At 53.0% G+C, this 24241-nt stretch overlaps 1 protein-coding gene across 3 annotated transcripts in view; it reads left to right on the top strand.

Moving 5' to 3' along the window:
- The window catches only part of SCN4A (sodium voltage-gated channel alpha subunit 4), a 43797-nt gene that overhangs the window by 7674 nt on the left and 11882 nt on the right, over positions 1-24241 (top strand). For all 3 annotated transcript variants that reach the window (XM_019733000.3, XM_019733002.3, XM_074319682.2), the window contains exons 2-15: positions 7610-8251; positions 8342-8460; positions 8618-8707; positions 8999-9127; positions 9591-9682; positions 11397-11729; positions 12583-12646; positions 12886-13027; positions 13818-14027; positions 14590-14743; positions 16526-16764; positions 18457-18630; positions 19407-19763; positions 23478-23945. In XM_019733000.3, the coding sequence (XP_019588559.3) occupies positions 7979-8251; positions 8342-8460; positions 8618-8707; positions 8999-9127; positions 9591-9682; positions 11397-11729; positions 12583-12646; positions 12886-13027; positions 13818-14027; positions 14590-14743; positions 16526-16764; positions 18457-18630; positions 19407-19763; positions 23478-23945 (2844 nt within the window). In that variant the 5' untranslated portion in view covers positions 7610-7978. The remainder of the gene's footprint in view (positions 1-7609; positions 8252-8341; positions 8461-8617; positions 8708-8998; positions 9128-9590; positions 9683-11396; positions 11730-12582; positions 12647-12885; positions 13028-13817; positions 14028-14589; positions 14744-16525; positions 16765-18456; positions 18631-19406; positions 19764-23477; positions 23946-24241) is intronic.

Here is a 24241-nt window from a genome sequence, read left to right as displayed (position 1 = left end):
TAGTATGGGGAAGATCTAATTTGACCAAAGTTCATGAGACAAAGCTCCAGCGGTGACTGCAAACTCCACCTTGTGAGTTGGCTGCTGAAGAAGCAAATGCCATCTTGGGATGAATGAATACAAAGGGTGTCCAGGCCAGAGAGAAAAGGCCTCTCTCTCTGTGGTCAGACTATATCTGGAATTGGGTGTTCCGATCTGGCAACCCCACAGAGAGAGACAGTGCTGGGCTGGACTTACTCCAGAGAATAGCCACCTCACCCACAGCTCCTAACGCTTGGCTCCCTGCCTGCAGACAGCTGGCCCCACCTGGCTCCCTGACTCCCGACCCTTCCTCCCCACCCCCCATCCCTGTCTGCACACCACCTCCAGTCCCTCAAGATGGCCTGACTTTACCCACCACTTCCACCCAAACTTCCGTTTTAACAGAGGTTCCGATGGGCTTCTCACTTACTAAACGGGCTCTGGCCCTGGTGCCCAGGGAGCTGGGTTTTAGTTTTGGCTCAGCCTCTCATTTATCACTCTCTAAAATTATCCTATTTGCTTCCCTATTTATTATCTGCCTCCTCCCTCTGGAATGCAAGCTCAGTGAGGACAGGGACTTTGCCACTGCTAAATCAGGGCCCAGCATGGAGCAGATGCTCAGGAAATGTTTGTTGAATGAATAAGTGTGTGATCTGGGGAGAGTTGCTGTTCCTTTCTGGGCCTCAGTTTCCCCATTTGTAACATGAGTGTGTTGGATTCATTGATCTCTCAGGCCCTGACAACTCTAACTTTCTTGAATTCAGTGGGATGAAGTTGCCTGGAGACCCCCAACCCAGGCCCTTAGCCGCTACGTCTTAGGAACAGGGCTGAAGCCGGAGTCTGATCTCTGGCTGGTAGAAAGAGGGATCAAGTTGTCACACTGGCCCCTTTACTCCAGGTGGTGGCTGGAGGAGCCACATGGAGATCTGCGAGCATGACACCCAGTCCATGATATGGGACACTGTCATGCTTGTCCCCTCCAGGAAATCACCAGGCATACTTCCCAGGTACCCTTTAATTCCTCCACTGGTGCGTACTGAAAACAATACAGCTTGTCCCGTCTATTCTAGATACATTGCACAGGTGGGCAGAAGGTACATACATGCTGGCCCACCCCAACCCACCAGCCCTGTGAGGGGCTCTCCAAGGCTGTAGGATGAAGTCCAGAATTCTGGGCCTGCCATTGAAGGCCCTGGCCCAGCTGCCCAACCCACCTCCCCCAGATTCCTAAGCAGATTCTGTGCCCCACAAATGTTGACACAAGCAGATTCTGTGCCCCACAAATGTTGACACAAGATTATGTCCTGCCTCTGTCTTTGCTCTGGTTGTTCCCTCTCCCCAGAGTGTCCTTTCCCTCCATTTCCTGTGTTCATAACCTACTCATCCTTGGAGGCCCAAATGAAAAGCCACATCTTTTCTTCCCTGACCTGTAGGTAACCACTCATCCACCTGAACTCCCAGAGCACAATCACCTCCCCTCTTTAGAGCAGGCATCACCTTCTCATCTCATAGTTACCGTGTCTCCCCGAAAATAGCACCTAACCAGAAAATAAGCCCTAGCATGAATTTTCAGGATGACATCCTCTGAACATAAGCCCTAATGCATCTTTTGGAGCAAAAAGTAATACAAGACCTGGTCTTATTTTCGGGGAAACACAATACATGTGTCCATGTCCACCTTCTTCCCCACTTTCAGCTCTGGAAAAGGCAGCGTGCCCAACAGGTACGCCTTTGTGTCCTACTCAGGGCTAGCTCAGCTTCTGGTTTATAAACAGGATGGATGGATGGATGGATGGATGGATGGATGGATGGATGGATGGAATATATCAGTATCCCTTTTTATCCCTGGAAAGGTCTGTGTCCAAACCTCATCCACTCATTCTTTCAGCAAACACGTATTGAGTGCCTACGGTATGCTCAGTGCTGGGACTGGCTATGGTGACCTAGACAGACACAGTTCTGGCTGTCTTGGCATTTTGGTCTAGTGGAGGAGACAGACAAATCAGTCAAATAAACAAGCAATTACCAGTTATGATAAATGATGTCAAGGGAAACAGGGGAACTGTGATAGAGTAGAGGAGGAGAAACCCTCTTGGAGAAGAGACATTGGAGTTTAGACCAGGGCTGAGAAGGAACTTCCATGTGAAGAGGGAGGGGACAAGATCTCTGGGGAGAGCGAATCCCAAAGGTACGCATGATCCCAGCGGTCAAGGAGCTGGAGCGAGGATGGGCGACTGGGGCAGAGAGAGCAGGAAGGAGAGGTCACGAGACAAAGCGGGAGAGGTAGATAAGGGCTGGCTCACCAGGGTCTTTTAGGCCACCACAAGACAGTTAGGTGTTATTCTAAGCGTCAGGGAAGTTACTGGAGAATTGAAGCAGGAGAAATAACATGATTGGTTTCTTGTTTTTAAAAGATCACCAGCTGCTTTATGGGACTGGTTTGGAGGAACAGGATAAAAGCTGCCAGCAGGAAACAGGCTGTTGCAAGAAATTATTGTGACATGGACCAGGGGGAAAAGGTGAGCTTAGGGATATTTTGGAGATGCTATTAACAGAACTTTGGATGGCTGGATGTGGAAGATGAGGAAAAACAGAATTCAAAGAGACACTTCGATTTTTGACTTGAGCAGCCAGATGGATGGTGATGCCATTTCCTGGGCTGAGGAAGACTGTGGGTGGAGCAATGGAAGAGCACAGATGCGTCCTTCAGACGCTGTAGGTTGGGATGCCTCTTACCGTGTTTCTCTGAAAATAAGACCTAGCTGGACAATGAACTCTAATGCGTCTTTAGGAGCAAAAAGTAATATAAGACCCAGTATTATATTATTTATATTATATCATATCATATCGTATCATATCATATCATATTATATTGTTATATTATAAAGACCCAGTCTTATAGTAAAATAAGACTAGGCCTTACATTAATTTTTGCTCCAAAAGATGCATTAGAGCTGATGGTCCAGCGAGGTCTTAGTTTCGGGGAAACACGGTAGTTACCCACATGGAATGGTCCAGTAGCCAGTTGAATAGATCAGCCTGGAGTTCAAAAGAGAAGTTTATCATATTCTTGGAGCACTATTTACAGTCACAAGAGTGATGCCATCCGGACACAGACTGAGTCCTGAGAAACTTAAGAGATCGGGGAGAAAGAGAGGGACAAGCAAAGGAAACTAAGAAGGAACAGCCAGAGACACAGTAGGGGAACGATGGGTGTACGCTCATGGAACCCAAGAGAGCAGAGTGTTTCCAGAAGGGGGCTACCGCCAACTGGGTTGAATGCTTCTGAGAGGTTGAGGGAGGTGAAGACAGAAATGTGTTCAGTGGACTTGGCAGCAGGGAGGGTGCTAGTGACTTGACAAAAGCCATTTCAGTTGAGTTGGGGGAATAGAAGCCAGGTTGGAATGGGTTGGAGAGCAAACGAAAGGTAAGGAAGTAAAGACAGCTGGTGTAGACACTTTCCAAGAAGTTGGTTTGTGAAGAGGAACAGAAAAATAAGGCAATAGATGAAGCAAGGAGTGAGGCCAGGAGGGTAGTTTTTTCACCATTGCCATAATTTTGAAGAAGGGAGAGGTCGATGGTGGTAGAGAGAAGGTAGCTAGGGAATAAGGTCCTTGGGAAGGCAAGAGGGGTCGGGGCCTGCGCCCAAGTGGAAGGCCTGGCCGTTGGTGGTTTTTCTTCTGAAGATGGAAGAAGAAGGGGTTGGGGGTAGTGAAGACAGTTGTCAATTTGACAGTGTGTAATGGCTCCTGTTTTCTCAATGAAGACTGGAGGCAAAGTCACCAGCCAGGAGCATCATGAGGAAGAGTGCAGAAGGTTTGAGGAAAGAAGAAAAGGCATGAAATACCATGTTTCCCCCAAAATAAGACCTAGCCGGACCATCAGCTCTAACGCGTCTTTTGGAGCAAAAATTAATATTAGACCTAGTCTTATTTTATTATAATATAAGACCGGGTCTATAATATAATATAATATAATATAATATAATATAATATAATATAATATAATATAATATAATATAATATAATATAATATAATATAATATAATATAATGATGTAATGTAATATAATATAATACATACCGGGTCTTATATTAATTTTTGCTCCAAAAGATGCATTAGAACTGATGGTCCGGCTAGGTCTTATTTTCGGGGAAACACGGTAGTTGTTCTCAAAATGTGGAAAAGTGAGGCTTCCATTGAAACCTGCACTTACAGGGCACAATTGAGGGCAAACCTGGGGTTTAACCATGAAGTCAAATGTGAAACCAGCCAGGTCTTGCCTTTGCTGCAGCAACGTCCAATTGCTCAGCGGCTGGCAGGACAGCTTAGCTGGGACAGACCAGCTGGGGTTTCCACAGGCGAGTGGGGTAGAAGGAGAGAGGAGGCTGGAGTTGAGGGTATTTTCAAGGGTGGAATTGTGATCATGGCTCCTGTAACTGAGGGTGTAAGAGGAGGGCAGTGAAGTCAGAGGGGGCTGATGGGGAGGGAGAAAGGCAGGGTTGCAGGACTGAAGGCAGGAAGAAGCAGCCAGTACTTGAGCTAAGCTCAGAGGTAGGAGCGGGGAGGAGAGCGCTGGGAGAGGCGGTGTCAGAGGAGATACAGTTCCTGGTTATGATTTAGGTTCAGGGTGCACTTAAAGGAGACAGGGGCTAAAGTGGAGCGTTCCTCTAATGCATTCATTCATTCATTCGCTAAGCTTTTACTGAGCATTAGCACACTGCTGGCACAAAGGAATGATTCTCTCAGCCGGCATGCCCAGGGAAGGAGTTCCTGGAGGTGGTGGGTTTTGTATAGGTTGAGTCTCGAAAGACAAATTAAAGCTCTCCAGGGAGACAAAAAGGAGGGATCCTCCAGGAGGCTTAATAGACCATAAGCAAAGACATGGGTGGGGTGGGAAACAGCTTGGTCCATTTGTAAAAATGCAGGTAGCATGGCCAGGGGGTGGGAGGGGTGGGCGTAGAGGTAGGGATCCGATTAGGGAGGGCCTTGGGAGCCATGGGGAGGAGTGTGGACACTTAAACAAAGGGAAGCCACGGAAGGGTTAAGCATGACATGTTCAAACTTGTGATTTTAGAAATGTGGATGGTGAGTTGGAGGGGAGCCTGCTGAGAGGTCGGGAGGCAGGTGGGAGGTTATTTAAATAGAGCAGGTGAGGGGTAATGAGGCAGCAATAGCCTGGAGGATGGAGAGCCCCATGGGTGCTGAAAGGGAGCCTAAGGGGTCAGGGCTTGGGAACCGACCAGGTGTACCATCACAATATCACAATGCTTTCAGTAGCCACCAGCCAAAACCATGCCTCAACTGGCCTAGCCACGGAGGACATTTTCCACCTCACATAAGACATCCAGATGTGAAGTGGTTTCAGGATTGGTGGAGAGCATAAAAGGAGAGGAATTTAGGTGACGTGCAAATTTTGAAGGGAAAGATGAGGAGTCCGGTTGAGGCCAGTTGGGGTCCAGCAGAAGCAGGGGACAGCAGGAGGAGATGTCAGGCTGGCTGTGCCATCTATGGGTCTGGTGCCAATGTACCAGGCACCAGATTCAGTGGTGACCCCAAGCTCCAACCCACAAGGAGTCTGGTGGGGGACACAGATACCAACAGACAAACACAAACATGCCATGAATTACCGTTGACCTAAGAGGTGTGCAGGCTGTGACTACATGTGAAAGGTGCCAAACTTGATGGGTCTAGGGCCCTTGGGAAGGTGGGAACAGATGTGGCAAAGTTATAGAAACCACGGAAAGGAGGTGGGTGGAGGTGGGACACAGGGCAAGAGGACACAGGGCAGGAGGTGTGTGCTGTAAAGAGAAACCGAGGCTGCAGACCAGGCCCTGGAGAAGCAGCGTTTTCCAGGAGCAGGAAGGAGGAGCTCACAGAGCAGAGAAGGAGAGTGGCCAGAGGGGCAGGCCAGGTTCTTCTCTTGAGAAGAAATGCAGTGTCAGTGTCAGATGTTCGAGGGAGGGCCAGCTGAGAAGAAAGCACTGGGGGCGTCTGGTGACTCCAGGGAGTGTAGTTTCAGATGCTGGGGCCAGTCCGTCTGGTTTCTGTGGTCCCACTTGGGGTGCTATGAAGGAGAGAGTGGGCAGCACCGGCCAGAGGATTGTTGCCAAGTGGGGCCTGTGAACTGGGAGGGTGCCCAGCAGCCATGGGGTCCGTCCAGGGTCATCTAGCAGGTCAGCATCTTCTGTATGTGTGTCTATATGGGATTGGTGATGCAGATGAAGGAAGGAAGGTGGGTGCTGAGGGGCAGGGTGCAATTGTGGGGTCCATGTGAGGGGTGTTTTCAGGCTGTGTGTGTGTGTGTGTGTACATGTGTGTGAACATGTGCTCACCCACGCACTCCCACACACACAATGGGGGCAATGAGCAGCTGGGGGACGGGGTCAGCAGAAATGAGCAGAGTCATCCCCGTGGAAACACGACTCCCTGGGTGATGGTAGGGAGCAGCTGGGCAGCCAGGCCAGGGCGTGGCTAGCTCTGCCCAATGGTTCTGGCCGCTCCCTGGGCCACCCTCCCCACCTGTTGACCAAGCCTGAGGAAGTGCCTGCGCTAGCCTAGCCGGGGTCAGGGCGCTCACTGCTGGAGCATGTGTGCCTGCTGCAAGAAAGCTGCCCTCTGGTATAGCTCTGGGTATCTATGGGGGGGTCTGTCTGAGCCCCTGTGATGGAGGGGTGGTTCCTGAGTGTCTGTGTGGGCCTTGTGGCTATGTGTGATTGGGCTGCAATGGTCTCCCCGTGCCTGCCTACTAATGTGGGTCATTCCCCAGGGCCTTTGAAGTAAGTGACCCACCACCTCCCTCCCACAGGGAAAACGCTCAGGAGGGTTGGGCAGGGGCCAGGAGAGGCTGAGGGACTGGCCCAGGAGACACAATCCACACAGTGCTCACAGGCCTCTAAAGCTCCTGGGGGTGCCCCTTCATCCACCCAGTTCATGCAGCCAGAAACAGTCCCTGCAATCTCTAGCCCTGCCTCCACCATGGAAACTGTCCACCTCCTTGTGCTCACGACCTTTCCTGTGTGTCTTCCTCTCCCACATTAGCATCTACAGGACCCCCCCACACCCTGCATCTGCCTGCTCCAGCATCCCCTGCTTTCCCATGGGTTAGATCCCATAGGTCCTGTGGGGGAGAGCTGTTGGGACACTCTGCAGGGCCTGGGGCCCTTCCTTCTTCCCTCTTCCAGCCTATCATCACACTTCCCCAAAAATTAGGACAGGATATTCCACATGCCCACATCTTTCCCTTCCCTCCAGGACAGGTGGCAAACACGGGCAGATGCACCACTTTCTTCTTTCTCACGCCCCTGGCAGACATCACTAATCAATCACAGCTGTCTTTTTGCACTGAATCTGGCTGCAACCTCCATGGTCTCTGCCCACATTTCCAGGCAGCCAATAGCAGCCAATCCAAGTTGGCCATCATGATGAAATCCCTTTGCCATTCCTCCTTCAGGCTGATCTCCCCCAGGCCTCATCTTAGCCCATCCTCTGGACCCACCAGCACATTTCACATCTGACTCTTTCCACCTCACTTTGGAATAGAGGCCCTATGTGGCTATAACCAGCTGTGATTCTCTCTGTCTTTGTAGGCGGAAGCCACACAGTTCCCAGAGCTTGGGTGCAGGAGACGGTTGAGGGCACTGGGGCATTGACCCCAAGTCCCCAAGGCTGAAGAGGATCTGGTTGGCTTGCCATCAGTCCTGAGGGCAGCCCACCCCCTTCTGGGGAGAATGTGGTGTGGGGCTCAGGGGTGATGCTCTTGTGCTACAGCAGTGCCCGGGCCTTGCAGGCACGTCTCTCAGTCCCAACAGGGCCTGCACACCCACCTCGCCAGCCTGGCCCCTGGGCAGGCAGGAGGTGAATAGCGGACAGTGGCTGCCCAGCACCTAGGGGGGCTGCACACTACAGCTGCCCCGGCTGCCCGCTGCCCTCTTGGACCCTGAGCCCAGGATGCAAGGATGGCCCGCCCATCTCTGCCCACCCTGGTGCCTCTGGGCCCCGAAAGCCTGCGCCCCTTCACCCGGGAGTCCCTGGCAGCCATAGAACAGCGTGCAGCGGAGGAGGAGGCCCGGCAGCAGCGGAACAAGCAGATGGAGATCGAGGAGCCTGAAAGGAAGCCGCGAAGTGACATGGAAGCTGGCAAGAACCTGCCCCTTATCTTTGGGGACCCTCCACCGGAGGTCATCGGCATTCCCTTGGAGGACCTGGACCCCTACTACAGTGACAAGAAGGTCTGGGCCTGGGAGGGTGCCCTCTACCTGTCTGTCCATTGTCCATCTGTATGCCTGTCCCTAGGCCTCACAGCTCTCTCCCTGCCTCAGACCTTCATCGTGCTCAACAAGGGCAAAGCCATCTTCCGCTTCTCTGCCACGCCCGCTCTCTACATGCTGAGTCCCTTCAGCATCATCAGACGAGGCGCCATCAAGGTGCTCATCCACGCATATCCTGCCCGAGCGAGTGGGGCGAGCACAGGGCCGGGGGAGGCCGGGGACGTTAGGCATAAGCAAAACTGGGAGTTCTGGGTTCTGGGCGAGGAGGGCCTCTGTCCACCTCCCCTCCCCACCTGCTCCCTCACTTTCCTTGACCCTTCCCCCAACGCTGTTCAGTTTGTTCATCATGATCACCATCTTGACCAACTGCGTGTTCATGACCATGAGCGAGCCGCCCCCCTGGTCCAAGAACGTGGAGTAAGTCTCTCCCTCCCTGTGACCCCACCCCCACCCCCTGCTGGCCCTAGGACACAGCCCATCCCAGGGGTCTGCGCTCTGAGGATGCTCAGAGTGATACTGCTCTTGTCTTCCAGGGAGACGCATACTGTCACTGTCACCCCATCAGCACTTTAATCCCCCGGGATGGCACCCACTGTCACTCTCACCAATGTCCTCAGCCCCCTGGAGAGCATATTTCATTTCTGTGATCCTCTCTCCTGAGAGGTCCATCACTACCACCCATACCTTGCCTGGCCATTTCCCCCCCAGGTACACCTTCACAGGGATCTACACATTTGAGTCCCTCATCAAGGTGCTGGCCCGAGGCTTCTGCATCGATGACTTCACATTCCTCCGGGACCCCTGGAACTGGCTGGACTTCAGCGTCATCATGATGGCGTGAGCAGGGGCCAAGGGCATCCTGAGGCCGAGGCAGGGAAGGGGAGAGGGCCAGACCTCAGAGAGAGTAGCTGAGCAGGCTGCCCCTCTCCGAGGGGTGGACTGTAGGGGCTTCAGGTCAAGTATAAAGACCGTGAGTTGTACAGCTCTAGGAGTTTCCATCCCCAGGGTCTGGTTTGGAGGCTCTCCTACTGCCCCTCCACCTGCCATGTACAACCACATGCAGCAGCCCTGGGCCCAGTCCCACAGGCCCTCACCTCCTAGGAGAGCTGGGCTACCCGTGCCACCTCCACTCCCCAGCAAAGCTCCTGCACTATCTTTCCCAAATCTCAGGCCCCCATAGGAACCTTGGCATGTCTGACCTGACCCTAACCCCTGTGGGAACCCCAGCTATAAGGATTTCTGCCCTCTCACCCACCCCTGGCTCCGACACAGCTCTCATCCCACTCCCATGTCCCCCCAGGTACCTGACGGAATTTGTGGACTTGGGCAACATCTCAGCCCTGAGAACCTTTCGGGTTCTGCGAGCCCTGAAAACCATCACAGTCATCCCAGGTACTGGGGAGGTACAGGGACCCCCTGCCTGGGTCAATAGGCCACCCTCCATGCCCAGGCCTGGAGCCTGACGCTCAAGTTCCAGTAACCTGACCCAGGGTCACAGGACTCCCAGGCTGTGTGTATAGAACACACACCAAAGTCTGGACACATGGGTCTCCCAAGGCCAGAGAAGAGAAGGGGTCCCAGGCGGGAGGATGGGCATTTGAGAGGCAGCATAGCAAGGTGGCTAGAGCACAAACTCTGGAGCAGGTCTGCCTGTGTTCAATTCTCACATCTACCACTTGCTAACTTTGACCTTGGGTAAGTGGCTTAGCCTGTCTGTGCCTCAGTATCTGTAAAATGTGGATAATACAGAATAGTGTCATGCATTGTGTTGTTATGAAGATTAAATGCTTTAATATCAATAAGGTGCTTAGAACAGTGCCTGACACATGGGTGTGGAGTGTATGTATGTGTGTTAAATAAGCAGACGGGACAGAGCAGAGACCACCAGCTGAGACACAAAGGGATCAGTAATGGAAAGTCCCGGCTTTGAGGGCTCCATAGGGAACACACAGCTTATCCACTGAGCCATGAGGCCGGGCAATTCCAAAGTAATGCATCAAGAAGCAGGAAATAAATAGAACCCAGATCATCCAGACCCTCAAAAAAACATGTGGAGAAACTGGAGAAGGTTCGTTAAAGAAGAGAAAGATGATCTGAAAAGGGATGGAAAAGAGGCTGTAGGAGGAGGGGAAATTGTCGTCTTGATGCTAAAAAGTACCTTTTAGTTCTCTAGTCCAAAGCTCTCACGTGCAGTTTAGGAAAGAGACCCCAATAGAGAAAGTGCTTACCAAAGGTCACGCTGCATGTTGGCCACTGAGCCAAGGCCAAAACACCTTTCCTCTACGCCACGCTCCCAGGATCCTCAGAGCTCAGGAGGGTTTTCATAAGGAGGCTGTTGAACATCTTTTGTCTACACCAAGATAAGAAAAGGAAATGAACTGATATTGAAGGGAGGAACACTATGATTTGGCCCAAGGGAAGAAGTTATGGCTCTTCCCTGCGTGGTGGGAATCCATCCCTGGAATTCTAGAAGAGGTTTTTAAGCCTTTTCCATCCAAAGGCACAGAATAAAAAGGTAGTGCAGTGTCAGTCTAGAGCTTGTCAGAGTGAACCCTCTTGTTCCTTTGGGGGTTAATAGGCATTATCAGAAAAGGGATTCTGTGGTCAGGTAAGCCAAGGAAAATGGTATTAAAGTTTTTGTTTGTTTCTGTATGACTTGTCAGAGCTTTTGATAAGCTGATCTGTACAATGACTTTCCAAGAGTGGAATATACAGCCTTTCCCAAACATTATTGAACCACCCCGCCCCCTTTTAAGAGCACAGCTTGGGAGAGCAGTGTCCTGCAGAACACGCTTTGGGAGTGCTGACCTAGCGACATGTATTAAGCTCTACCATGTGCTTGTGTGTTGCTCTAGGGGTCAGGCAGCAGCCCACGGAGTCTTTATAATCCATTCTTTTAGTGGCTGAGATTCTGTGGCCATTCGAAGGTTCCTGATTGAGGATGTAATCAGAGAAGTGTGGGGCAAACTTGGGAAGGCTTCAGGGAAGTGGTGCCCCTAGTAAGTCAAGTCTGGAAGGAGTTGGAGTAGGCAAAAACTTGGAGGGAAAAATTACAAACCTGCCCGGCTGGCTCCCCCCTGCATCCTCTCCCCCTCCATATGGTCAGGACTGAAGACGATTGTGGGCGCCCTGATCCAGTCGGTCAAAAAGCTGTCGGATGTGATGATCCTCACTGTCTTCTGCCTGAGTGTCTTTGCCCTGGTGGGGCTACAGCTCTTCATGGGAAACCTGCGGCAAAAGTGTGTGCGCTGGCCCCTGCCCTTCAACGACACCAACACCACGTGGTACAGCAATGATACGTGGTACGCCAATGATACATGGTACGGCAATGATACGTGGTACGGCAATGATACATGGTACGCCAATGACACCTGGAGCAGCCAGGAGAGCAGCGCTGGCAACTACACCTTCGATTGGGATGCCTACATCAGTGATGAAGGTAAGAATGGGGCTGGAAGGCCAGTTGGGCCAGTCCCAGCCCCGAGGGCAGCCCCTTGTGAGCTAAATAGCATCGGGAGGACCTGAACTTAAATCCATCACTTACCACTCAGGTAACCTCCGACAAGTCACTCGATCTCCCTGACCCTCAGAATTTTCACTTACCTTCAGAATCACTCACTAACCCTTTCTCAAAGGGTTCATGTGACAAGAAATGCCAAGTTGCATTGAGAATTTGGAAGCTTTCAGTATAAAAAGCAACGCTCTGTATTCCCTGTTCCTTAACCTATACACACTCCCTGTTCTCCTTCATCACAATATGTACTTGCACCCTGGCAGGGCCACCACCAGGCACCAATGCACCCACATCCGAGTCACATACTCATACTTCATAGGCATGCACACACAAGACACAGGTTCTCACATGGCACAATTAGTCCACAAAATGCTTCTGGCAAGTTAGAATAAGGTAGTCCTTCTTCAGCCTGGAACCCTGGAGTCTAGTCTCCCGTGCCCCCCAGCCTCTGCCCTCAGTCAGGTACCCTGTGCAGGTACATGGTAGCCCCATGCACACACATACACATTCCTCCAATCTCTCTGTGCCCCTGCTGTATTCTGACTGTACAACCACACTAGGCACTGAGCTGATACCACTTGGAGCTGAGCTCCCTGCAGTGTATCTACCCAGAGACCTTGGGACTTGGGGCTGTACATAAAGGAGGGGGAGGGGAATCCAGAGAGCATCTATTTGGTATGGTCCATACACATATGTCCACACATGTAAAGTGGGTACATGTGCCCACAGTGTATCCATGAGGGTAACATGTTTCCTTTGTGGCCTCTGATTCCCAAAGGGAACTTCTATTTCCTGGAGGGCGCGTTGGACGCCCTGCTCTGTGGGAACAGCAGTGACGCTGGGTGAGTGATGCTGGGCAATGGGAAAAGGTGCCCCAGGGTGTTGGGAAATAGGGGCTGATTCAGGCCAGCAACCTGGGATGGATGGGAATGTAAGGAAAACCCCTGGGCATGGATGGAACACTTTCTTGTTTTCGGAACACAGATAGCACTAAAGGATTTTTTTTCCCTTGGGGCTTCCCATCTGTCCCCCAGTTGGAGCTTTCATCCCTCCCTAAAATCAGCCTCCATTCTATTCCCAGGCACTGCCCCGAGGGCTACACGTGCATTAAAGCTGGGAGGAACCCCAACTATGGCTACACCAGCTATGACACCTTCAGCTGGGCCTTTCTGTCTCTCTTCCGCCTCATGACACAAGACTATTGGGAGAACCTCTTTCAGCTGGTACAGCTACCCACACACTGCTCTGCAGCCCTGTAACCATCTCCCTCCATTCCCACAGCCTCTTCAGGGTCTGGCAGGGTCCCCAGCAAGGCTGTCTTCTCTGTGGGGTCCCCTCAGTGCCCCTTCATACAGGTGCTTGGAGCCGTCCAACACTGGGCACCTGCCCAGACCTCAGCTACAGCGGTCTCTTCTTCCTTTTCCACCATTGCTGAGATCTGGGCCTGGCACAGATCTTCAGGCCTCACGGTTACCAGTAGGAGAGCTTAGAAATTCACCTCTGCCCTACACAATTATTTAGCTTCCGCTGTCTGTGGGGCAGGCCGGTTGGGTCTGGAGCAATGGTGCCTTCTGGTTCCTGGTGATGTTTCTAACATTGATGATATTAATGAAAAGAATTATAATAGTAATAATAATAACTGCTACTATTTGTTGAGCTCTTGCTAGATGCCAGGCACCATGGCAAAGCTAGGATTCAAGCTGACCCCACCCAAAGCCCACGTTCACCATTTTTTATCCTGGCTCTCTGGTCTTGAGATGTCTGTCTGGAGTCCTCCAGGCTCTCTGAGCCAGGAGACGAGGAAAATTTGGGTCCAGGAATATATTTGGAAGCTCCCCAGCTTTAGCTCATGTTTATCCTGCTAGGGACGGCCATGTCCTGCCTCAAATCACCAAGTTCTGTGAAGGGCCCTCTCTGTTTACCTATCTGGGCAATGGGTGCATGGGGAGGGGTGGTGGGTGAAAGCAGGCGGGGGGCCTGTGATGATGCTTCCTGTCCCACCCCCACTCCCAGACCCTCCGAGCTGCCGGCAAGACCTACATGCTCTTCTTTGTGGTCATCATCTTCCTGGGCTCCTTTTACCTCATCAATCTGATCCTGGCAGTGGTAGCCATGGCGTATGCTGAGCAGAACGAGGCCACCATGGCTGAGGATCAAGAGAAAGAAGAGGAGTTTCAGCAGATGCTGGAGAAATACAAAAAGCACCAGGAGGAGATGGAGAAGGTCTGGACTCAGGGAGAGGAGGCCGAGGACCCAGGGATCTCCCTGCCCCTCAACCTGGGTTGTCCCAGGCAGGCTGAGGGTGAGGGAGGAGAAAGGGCAGAGGCTTCCAGGCAGTAGAAAGTGTACTTAGCAGCTCTGTGCCTTAGAGTCCCCATATGGAACAAGGAATCTTGAGTAGTTAAACCTGAAGTAGCCTTTCAGCTTAAATATCTATGGTTTCGTGATTCTTTCTGGGCAGAATACGGGTCCATGTGGAGACAGAGGGGAGTCGTTATGAGGCCCCAGGGAGTAGCTGCCCACTTACTTATCATCTCATGAAATGCAGGGTCAGTCAAGGCTTCAGGGATTGAGGGGTCTTCAGGCATGAGGGCCCTCCATCACTTTGGTCTGTACCCTGTCACCCCCCCCTCCACTGAGGTCACCCCCACCACCTGCACTAGGCTTAGTGCAGGCAAGAAGAGGTGCCCCTATCCGAAAGGACTCAGAAGGAAGCTGAGAGTTCATTAGTCCATGCCCCTGGCTCAGAGATGGATTTCATGCCATAACCCTTGCTGGTCCACAGGCCAAGGCTGCCCAGGCTCTGGAAGATAGGGAGGCAGATGGTGACCCAGCCCATGGCAAAGACTGCAATGGCAGCCTGGACACATCACCAGGGGAGAAGGGGCCCCCGAGGCCGAGCTGCAGTGCAGACAGTGGCATCTCAGATGCTATGGAGGGTGAGTACCTGGCAACCCCATACCTGCCCTACTCTGTCTGCCCTGCCTATCAGGCCACTTGGGCTCCTGGGGGTAGGGGGGCATGGAGGTGGGGGGTGGAGTCGGCTGGGCCCAGCTTCAGGAGGACAGTAACTTAATATTGGCATCGAAGAAATGGCTGTGATAAATATAGTCCTGGCTTAACCCGGCCCAGTTCTGGCTGCAAGGCCAGGCTGCTACGGGAACTGGGGGCTTCCGGGAGGGCCTTGGAGGCTGCCAAGGCAACAGGGAAGGACAGGATAGTAATACTAACCAGGAAGGGCCAATGTTCCAGAAACTGGAGATCCTGTTCCTCAAATGTCTTCTGGGTAAAAGCTAAAGGCCAAAGGTCAGATTCCACCCAGGTAGAGTCACAGACTCCCCCAAATCACCATGCAGTTCCCTGAGTCTCAGGAGGAGAATGAGGATGAGTAATGAAGAGAGGATAGATAGATAGGTGGTTGGATGGGCAGAAAGAGTAATGAATGGGAGGAGATATATGGATGGATGGATGGATGGATGGATGGATGGATGGATGGATGGATGAGAGGGAGAGAGGGAAGAAAAGAGAAAGGGCGGGAGAAAAAGAAGGAAGGAAATCTGTCCTAGAAGAGATGTGGTCTGCTCCCCAGACCCTTTGCCTTGTGCTTGGAAGAACTTGGAGGTCCTAGAGAACTTTGCAAACCTCTAGAGGGCACCATCTCACCTGACAAGCGTCCAGGTATCTGTGGCCCTGCCAGAGAAGGGCCCAGGGAATGCTGGGCAAAGCTGGCCACGGAGGTCACTCAGTGCTGCCCTTTCTGGGATGGTTGTGAGAAGTTTTGGCAGTAGCATCTACAGGAGCATCCAGGTTGGGGTGTGTGTATGTGTGTGTGTGTGTGTGTGTTAGTATCAGACTAGACTCTGCAGCCTTTAAAAGAGGTCCGGTTTGCTTATTCCTGCATGGGGGTGAGAGTCAGCCCCTCCCCTACCCCTGGGGTGTCCCAAGCATGCACTCAAACCCAGGTGTCCATGGGACTGCCCCCGACTCCAGTCCCCTTTCCTCCTCTGTGAGATGGGTGGCACTAATAGCACTTACCTTATCAATTTCTGGTGGGAATTAAATGAGATCGTGCCTAGGCTGAGGACACCCACAGGCAGTGGAGGCCTGGAAGGCCGGAAGGAGGAGCGTCTTTGTCCACAGGCCTTACAGAACCCCAAGGCTTTAGAGCTGGGGTGGCAAGAACAGGGCATATTTCCAGAAAGCCACTCTGGTGGGAAAAGATCGATTGGCTGGGAACAGTCTGGAGGGGCCAGCAGAAGAAAGATCCACAGGGCGTCTCTGTGTTCCCCAGTAGCATTGAGTAGCAGCAGGTGGAATTGGGAGCCAATCCCCAGCGGGTACCTCCCACCAGTCCCTCGGGCCCAGCCAGATCAGGGTGTGGGATCACAGGCCTGGGCCATTGGCAGGGGTGGGAGTCACTGAGGGCCAGGGCTTTGTGGGGCGTGTCAAGAAATCCGAGCTTGAAGTAAAGCTTTGAGAGAAGGGGCTTTGAGCAAAGCTCTCAAAGGGGTGGGTCTTTGGGGGCGGGGTCTAGAGGGGCGGGTCTTGAGGGTGCCTCACTGAGAGGCAGGGCTTGGAGTAGGTGTCGCTGAGGAGGCGGGGTTTGAGATGTGGCGATCTAAGTGGCGGGGCTTGGAAGGGAGCCCAAAAGATCTAGGTGGAGGAAGGTAGCACATGAGAGGAGGCTCCTCATCAGGTGTCTGTTTCCACCCTGCTCCCAGAATTGGAAGAGGCCCACCAGAAGTGCCCGCCATGGTGGTACAAGTGTGCCCACAAAGTGCTCATATGGAACTGCTGCGCGCCATGGGTGAAGTTCAAGCATATCATCCACCTGATAGTCATGGACCCCTTCGTGGACCTGGGCATCACCATCTGCATTGTGCTCAACACCCTCTTCATGGCCATGGAGCATTACCCCATGACGGAGCACTTTGACAACGTGCTCAACGTGGGCAACCTGGTAGGGACAGGGCAAGGGAGAGGTGGTCATTCCCCGGCAGCACAGGGGAGGCGACACAGGACTCGAGGGGGCCACCTGGTCTGTGTGGAAATATGAGGCATTATTGGGGGGCATATGGAGGATATGAGTTGATGTACAACGGAGGTACAAGGGGTGATCCAGGGCATGTGGTATTGGGGTTTCAGGGTAGTTGGGGCAGAGAGAATGGAGACAAGGTGCTAGAATCCTTAAGATCAAGATTCCAGGGAAGGATCTGGAGTCCAGGCCATGCCCTGGAGGCAGAGATGGGGGAGTTGGGGCGCGGAGGTATGTATGGGGGAGCTGGGTGACAAGTCTCTCCTGGTACAGAGGTTGTTGTGGGCCTAAGAGGGACTAAGGGACCTGGAAGTAGGGCATATAGCCATGGGCACCCAGGACCAACAGGCCCCAGGGCCCAGTCCCCCAACCCTCAGCCCCTCTGCTGGCTGCCATCTCTCCCGCCTGGCCAGGCTCCGCCCCTTTCCGCCCTTCCTGCTCCACTATTGTTGACACGCGCTGATCCGCCTGCTTATCCCTGCCCATTAGGAGCATTATCACCTCGTTGCCAGCCCTGGTGGAGCCTGACAAAGGGGAAAAAGCCGCAGCCTCCTCCAGCCCTACTCTGCCCTTCCCAAGTCCCTTCAAATTTTTCCAGGCTACTCCCCCCACCCCGAGGGTCAGGGGGGCCGAGGGAGAGTAAGATTTGAGGCCTGGGACAGGGTGAGGTCTGGGTAGATAGCAAGGGAATCAGACCCTGGACTCCCTAGCCTGTGAGGTAGGCAGGTCTGCCCGAGGCAGCCTGGGCCAGGCTGGGCTGGAGGGGCCGGGGTGTGCTCGGGGCTGGCGCAGCTGCTGGGGTGTGCATGATGGGCCTCGCCTGCCGCCTGCCCACCCCCTGCCCACACTCTGCTGCCTTTTGGACACCTGCTCTGGCCAGGGACAGCTTCTAGGCGGGGCTCAGCATGTGCCTGGGCAGGCTGTGCACCCAGGGCAGCTGGTGCCTGGCAGGAGGGGGCTGTGCCCAGGGAGTGGTCAGGGGCTCTGCAGCCCTTAGACTCCACCCGTGTCCTGGGTTTCGGAGGGCAGCTCTGGCTTTCTCACTGTTCCCCACTTTGCCCCTTTTGGCCCCTGCCCTAGATTTCCAAGTCCACCAAGATTTGCTGGGTCCTGGGACCCCTGCCAGTGAGGGTATAGACACCTTTCTATAAGGTGTAGAGACAGGAGACTGAACCAAGCAGTTTGGGGACCTGCCTCATTCCTATATGGGCGGCATGACCGAACGCTTGCCGCTAACCTATCTGAGCCTTAGGTGTCTCAAACCTCCCAGCTACATAGAAATCAGCTTACCACTGAGCTCATGATGAGAACCACAAAGTGCTCTGTGAGTGTTAAATATTATTACGCATGTGGCGAGACCCCAAGAAGTTAAATGGCTGGCCCACAGTCACATTGCCGGAAACAAATGGGTCCAGGTCTCCGGATGGTCCCATCTGCCCTGTGCCGTAGCCATCCCTCTCTTTTCTCAAATACACATACATGGGCCATGGCTAGCACTGCCTGATCCCTCAGGGCTCTGGACCCCTCCCCTTGGGCTCCACAAGATCTGCCAGGACGTGAGAGTCAGGGCGAGAGACTCCCTGAGGCTCTGTTACGGGACCGCTCCCCACCCCATAGGTCTTCACAGGCATCTTCACAGCAGAAATGGTACTGAAGCTCATCGCCTTGGACCCCTACGAGTATTTCCAGCAGGGCTGGAATGTCTTTGACAGTATCATCGTCACCCTCAGCCTGGTGGAACTGGGCCTGGCCAACGTGCAGGGGCTGTCGGTGCTCCGCTCCTTCCGTCTGGTGTGTGAGACCCCAGGGCCCGGGCTGAGGATGGGTGGGTGGGGATACCCAGGAGGGTGGGAGGAGAAACCCTTCTGCCCTCACACATGCCACTCCACACCTCAGAACTTTTCTTATGGAAATAGGGAGAAAGGGAGCCCCCCATGATTACACAGGACTGCGGGGGGAGGGGGGGGGTGAATGACAGCCTCAGGAGTTTGACCTCTTAGTGACTTTGGACAGGGGTGGAACAGTGGCCCACAATACAGACCTGAAAGCTGAGGCTTAGGAAGCTCATTAGTAGTGGAACTGGTACTCTGAATTAATGTCCTTTCTACCACCTCATAGGAGCACTTTTATTATTTTTATAAACTTTATTATGGACCCCCTCATGCATCCACGCATCCACAAAAGTATAGAGGAATATAATAAACCTCTATGTACCAATCACCCAGCTTCAATATTCTACAGTTCTTGTTCTATACAGATAGAAACCCCCAACTTTTTCTGGGGGGGAGTATGTTAAAGCAAATCCAGACATATAATTTCACTTGTGAATATTTTAGTCTGTATCTTTAACAGATAAGGACTTTTTTTCTTTTGAACACCCGAAGAGAATGAGGTGGTAGGATGTGAATGTTCCCATTTAGCAGAGAGGCAAACTGAGGCCTCCGATCACTCAAGGAATGGGGGTTTGAGCTGTTCGAGGTGGTTCTTTCTCCTAAGGATGGGGCTTCCCCAGGTTGGACCAGGGGTCCCTGGGCCTCATTCGCCCCTGCCCTCCCTCCACCTGGCAGCTGCGGGTCTTCAAGCTGGCCAAGTCGTGGCCCACACTGAACATGCTCATTAAGATCATCGGCAACTCGGTGGGGGCGCTGGGCAACCTGACGCTGGTGCTGGCCATCATTGTGTTCATCTTCGCTGTGGTGGGCATGCAGCTGTTCGGCAAGAGCTACAAGGAGTGTGTGTGCAAGATCTCCGAGGACTGCAGCCTGCCCCGCTGGCACATGCACGACTTCTTTCACTCCTTCCTCATCGTCTTCCGCATCCTGTGTGGGGAGTGGATTGAGACCATGTGGGACTGCATGGAGGTGGCCGGCCAGGCCATGTGCCTCACCGTCTTCCTGATGGTCATGGTCATCGGCAACCTTGTGGTGAGTGACGCCAGCTGGGTGGCTCCGCCACCCTCGCCCAGGAAATCCAAGTGTCCAAGACATGGCCGTTCCTTTATTTCCTTTGAATGGGGCTCTTCATTCAAGGACCCTTTCCCTATGAGGTTGAACTCTTTGAAATCGTTGATACTTGACTTTTCTACCTTCCTCCTTACCGCCCCCCAAATGGCAACTTTTTGTGGTTTAATCCAGTGGCATTCAAATTTTAACCTGCTTAATAATCACCTGGGAGTTTCTTAGAGCTAGATTCCGGGCCTTCCACCCCCTCCCCCACCCCAGATTCTGAGCTGTTGGGCCTGGGAATCTGCATTTCTAATGAACTCCAGGGGATGACGCTGCCACTGGCCCAGGGACCACACTGTGAGTAGTACTGTTGAAACCCAGTGTTTTGGGTAAAATGTCATGATCATTGTAGTCAGACGGACCCATGTTCCAGTCCCAGCTCCTTCACCATCTGTATGACCTTGAACCAATTACTGCTCTCTAGTCGGCTGGGTTCTCTAACTTCATAAGAAAGAAAAATGGTGGGTACCTTATAGGGTGAGTGTGACAGTGTGCAAGGAAGCACAGCGTGGGGATGGTACTAGGAGCTCCTGGGCCTCTTGTCCTTCTCCTGCCCTCTCACCCTCCTCTGTTCCTAGGAATCAGGCCCCAGTGTTGGGAGAATCTAGAAACGGCATAAACTGCATTCATCCTGCCGCTTTCTGTGGCTCAGAGCTTGGCATGTGGGGCTGGTGCAGGGGAAAGGGTGCAGGGGCTCATGAGAAACAGGGGCGTGGGGCTGTGGTCCACATGACTAGCATTTCTGTGGCGAGGGCCTAGGAGCTGTCTCTCCTCACCCTACCAACCCCCACTCCTCCTCTACTCTGGGTCAGGTGGGGGTCGGTCCTTCCAGGAGTGCTGTGCCCAGCTGCCCTCTGCCATGGCGGGCACTGCCCTGGGCAGTGGGGTGGGAAGACGCACGTCCCCACGTTCTGCAAAGGCCTGTGAAATCCTTGAGCTGCTGGATCAGCACTTCTCAGATATCGCTGAGCTCCTGCTAAGGCAGGAGCAGACTGCTGGGGGAGGGGGTGTCACCTCGACTGAGGAGGAGTTCGTGGGATGAGGTCCTGAGCCCCCAGGGACAGTTAGACAGGAGAACCCAGCCTGGCTGTCCCTGGGAGGGAGGCCTTGGGGAGTGGAGAGAGAGAGGAAAGATGCCCAGGCAAGACTAGGGTGGGATAGCAGGCTCTGAGTAGCAGTTTGTGAATGTAAGTTTAAAGGCTTGGGGATGACAGGCCTTTAGGGTCTATAACATTGCAAGCCCCCACTTTGCCACTACTGACTGGGAATCCTTGGGCAAGTTATTTAACTTCTCGGGCCTCAGTTTTTCTCATCTGGAAAATGGGGATGCTAATGGTGGTGACTTACTTCACTGGGTGGTCCTGAGGATTACAGAACACATGTAAAGCACTTGAACCTACGAGCCTAGGGGAGTTCAAATGTTACAGGCATGTGGGAGCAGTGTTAGTGTAGATACGCGCTATCAGCATCACACTCCTGAGTATTGGGTTCCTGCCACGTGCCAGTCCCTGCTTGAAGGGCTGTATTTACATGATCCCTAATGCTCTCGATAAGCCTATGAGCCAGGTCATGTTGGCTCTGTGCTCTGAGGAGGCACTGCCCAGAACCACAGAGACAGTGAAACTGAGTCTGGACTAAACCTGGGTCTATGTAACTCCAGTAACAATAACATTAATAACAGTAATGGTAATAGAGATAGTTGTCAACACCAGAAACTGTGATGACAGCTGACCTCTATTTAGCATTTATCTAGCATTCTGAGCACTTGCCTTGTATTCACCTCTACTCTGTAGATGCAAAGTCTCAGGGAGGTAACTTAGGAACCTGTGCAGGATTTGAACCCAAGAAGTATGGCTCCAGAGTCTGGAACCAGTGCACTGCCTGTGTGCGTGTCACCTGCATTCTCCCGTCACACACACAGACACAAACACTCACCACCAACACCCTTTTCTGGCCCCGCTCTGTGGTTCTCCCACTTTGCTCAGAGGGAGTGGAGTGGCTGAGGGAGGCGGCACTGTCAGCTCCTTGGGCACTGTCCCTGCCCTGCCCCAGGCTCATGGAAGCAGGTGCCTGCAGAGGGCAGAGGCGTACCCTGCCAGGGACTGTGGGGACCCGTGTCCACTGTGTCCATAGACTTGGATACTTTCTCTGGGTTCCTGTGAAGAAGAAGAAGTGAACAGGTCCTAGGTAACCCACCCCTCAGAGCCCCCAGGGGAACATGAAGTCCATCCCCCACCCCTTTGGCCCCCATCCCCTTGCCTTGCCTGAGGTGGCTATTTTTGTCCCAAGCAGGAGCCGTGTGCAAACCCTGCTGACCCAGAGAGCAGCTAATTCCCATCTCAGATGTGTTTCTGGCAACTGGATGCCTTCCTCCAAGAGAGGGAAAGAAAAACCAATAAATTTTGGTGAGGGACAAAGGCAGAAAAGTAGCTGGGGGTCTGGAGATGGGGCAGAATCCCCCCAGTACATTTCCCCAAAGAGAATATATGCACTATACAACATATATGTTTTAAAGATATTATATTAACGTGATAGTTCAGATAATGGCAAAAAAACATTGGAGGACACTGGTGAATGTCAGACAGTGAGAGACACATGGAAAAGATGGGCAGGGTGGTGGATTCACATGTACAGGCTCCCCTACTCCTTTGCATCCACTCACGCAACCAGCCCCTCCTCAAGGCCCCCAGAGAAGGAACCTGGTCCTGCCTTCCATTTTTGCCCTGTTCTGAGTGCCTTCTGTGTGCTCTGCTTATATTGATCTTTTAATTCTCACAACAATGTGAGGAGGTAGGTGCTGGAATCATCCCCATTGTACAGATGAGGGAACTGAGGCACACAGGAGTGACATGTCTTGCCTCAGGATACACAGCTGGTAAACTGGGGTTCCAAGCCAAGTACCCATCTGTACTACCATGCAAACCCACTCTATTGTATTTGACCAAATGTCTATCTTTACTAGGCTGGAGCTCTCTGAGACCAGTGTCTCCTACACACACTGGGAGGGACTCAGTAAATATCTGTCCACTCAAAAATAAAGTTGACAGGGGGTAAACCAGTCGCCTCGTAAGTCCCTTTCAGCAGGGCTATGGGAAAATAGCCAGGCAGAGCAGGGAACCACCGGGGAGAAAAAGGGTGAACAACAGTAGGTCAAATGCCCCTTCCAGAGTAACATGGAGCATGCATCTGAGCACGGGGAGCGCAAGGTCTGTTAGAATCCCACCTAACAGATGAGAAAAGAAGGCTCAAAAGATGCAGGTTCCCAGTAACTCCTGGAAGCTCGGAGATGTGCGCCCTGTTCTTTATTCTGCATTCCCTGGCAGGGGAGGTGGAGGACAGCGTCATGGAAAGAGCCCCTGTCACCCAGTGGGGTTCCCCAAGCCCTGCCTTGGCCTTGGTCAGCAGAATCCCATCCTGTGACGAAGCCTCAGTTTCCTTATCTGCAATTTGGGGATCATAGGGACACTTGTCACCTCCACAAGCATTCGTGAGGGTTCCATGAGGTGATGTCCTTTTAAACGCCCAACGTGGGGTAGGTTTGACGTGGAGGCCTGAGGACCCTTGTGCAGGCCGAAGGTGGCACCTTCAGGGGCCCGGAGGCTGAGCTGAGGTTCCCCCACCCCTGCTCCCCAGGTCCTGAACCTCTTCTTGGCCCTGCTGCTGAGCTCCTTCAGTGCCGACAGCCTGGCGGCCTCAGACGAGGACGGCGAGATGAACAACCTGCAGATCGCCATCGGGCGCATCAAGTGGGGCATTGGCTTCGCCAAGGCCTTCCTGCTGGGACTACTGCACGGCAAGATTCTGAGCCCCAAGGAGATTGTACTCAGCCTCGGGTGGCCGGGGGACGCCGGGGAGAGTGCCCCCGAGGACGAGAAGGAGCCACCGCCTGAGGAGGGTGACAAGGACCTAAAGAAAGACAATCACATCCTGAACCACGTGGGCTTGGCTGACGGGACTCCTCCCAGCATTGAGCTGGACCACCTCAACTTCATCAACAACCCCTACTTGACCATCCAAGTGCCCATCGCCTCTGAGGAATCCGACCTGGAGATGCCGACAGAGGAGGAGACTGACACCTTCTCAGAGCCTGAGGATACTAAGGTGAGCCCATCGCAGGGCCCGGCTTGAGGGGTCAGAGGTCAGATAGGCGCAGCTTGGACGAGTCTCCAAGCTTCAGTTTCTCCTTCTGTAAAATGGGAGTAATGGTACCTACCTCGTGGCATCTTGGTGAGCAGTAAATGAGCTCTGAGCTCTCTGTGAATAGTGACTATCGTCACAGTTATTAACACAATTGTTAGGACTTGCCCTGCCTATCCTAAAACCCCAGTCTCCTCCCTTCACTCCTACCCCACAACGCCACCTGTGCCCCATCTTACCAACAGGTGGCGCTCTTGGAC

Source organism: Rhinolophus sinicus, chromosome 12 (assembly GCF_057876585.1).
Source record: "Rhinolophus sinicus isolate RSI-liver-muscle chromosome 12, RSI-T2T, whole genome shotgun sequence".
NCBI classification, from domain to species: domain Eukaryota; kingdom Metazoa; phylum Chordata; class Mammalia; order Chiroptera; family Rhinolophidae; genus Rhinolophus; species Rhinolophus sinicus.
Note: the sequence above shows the minus strand (reverse complement) of the source record. Positions and strands in the feature narration are given on the sequence as shown.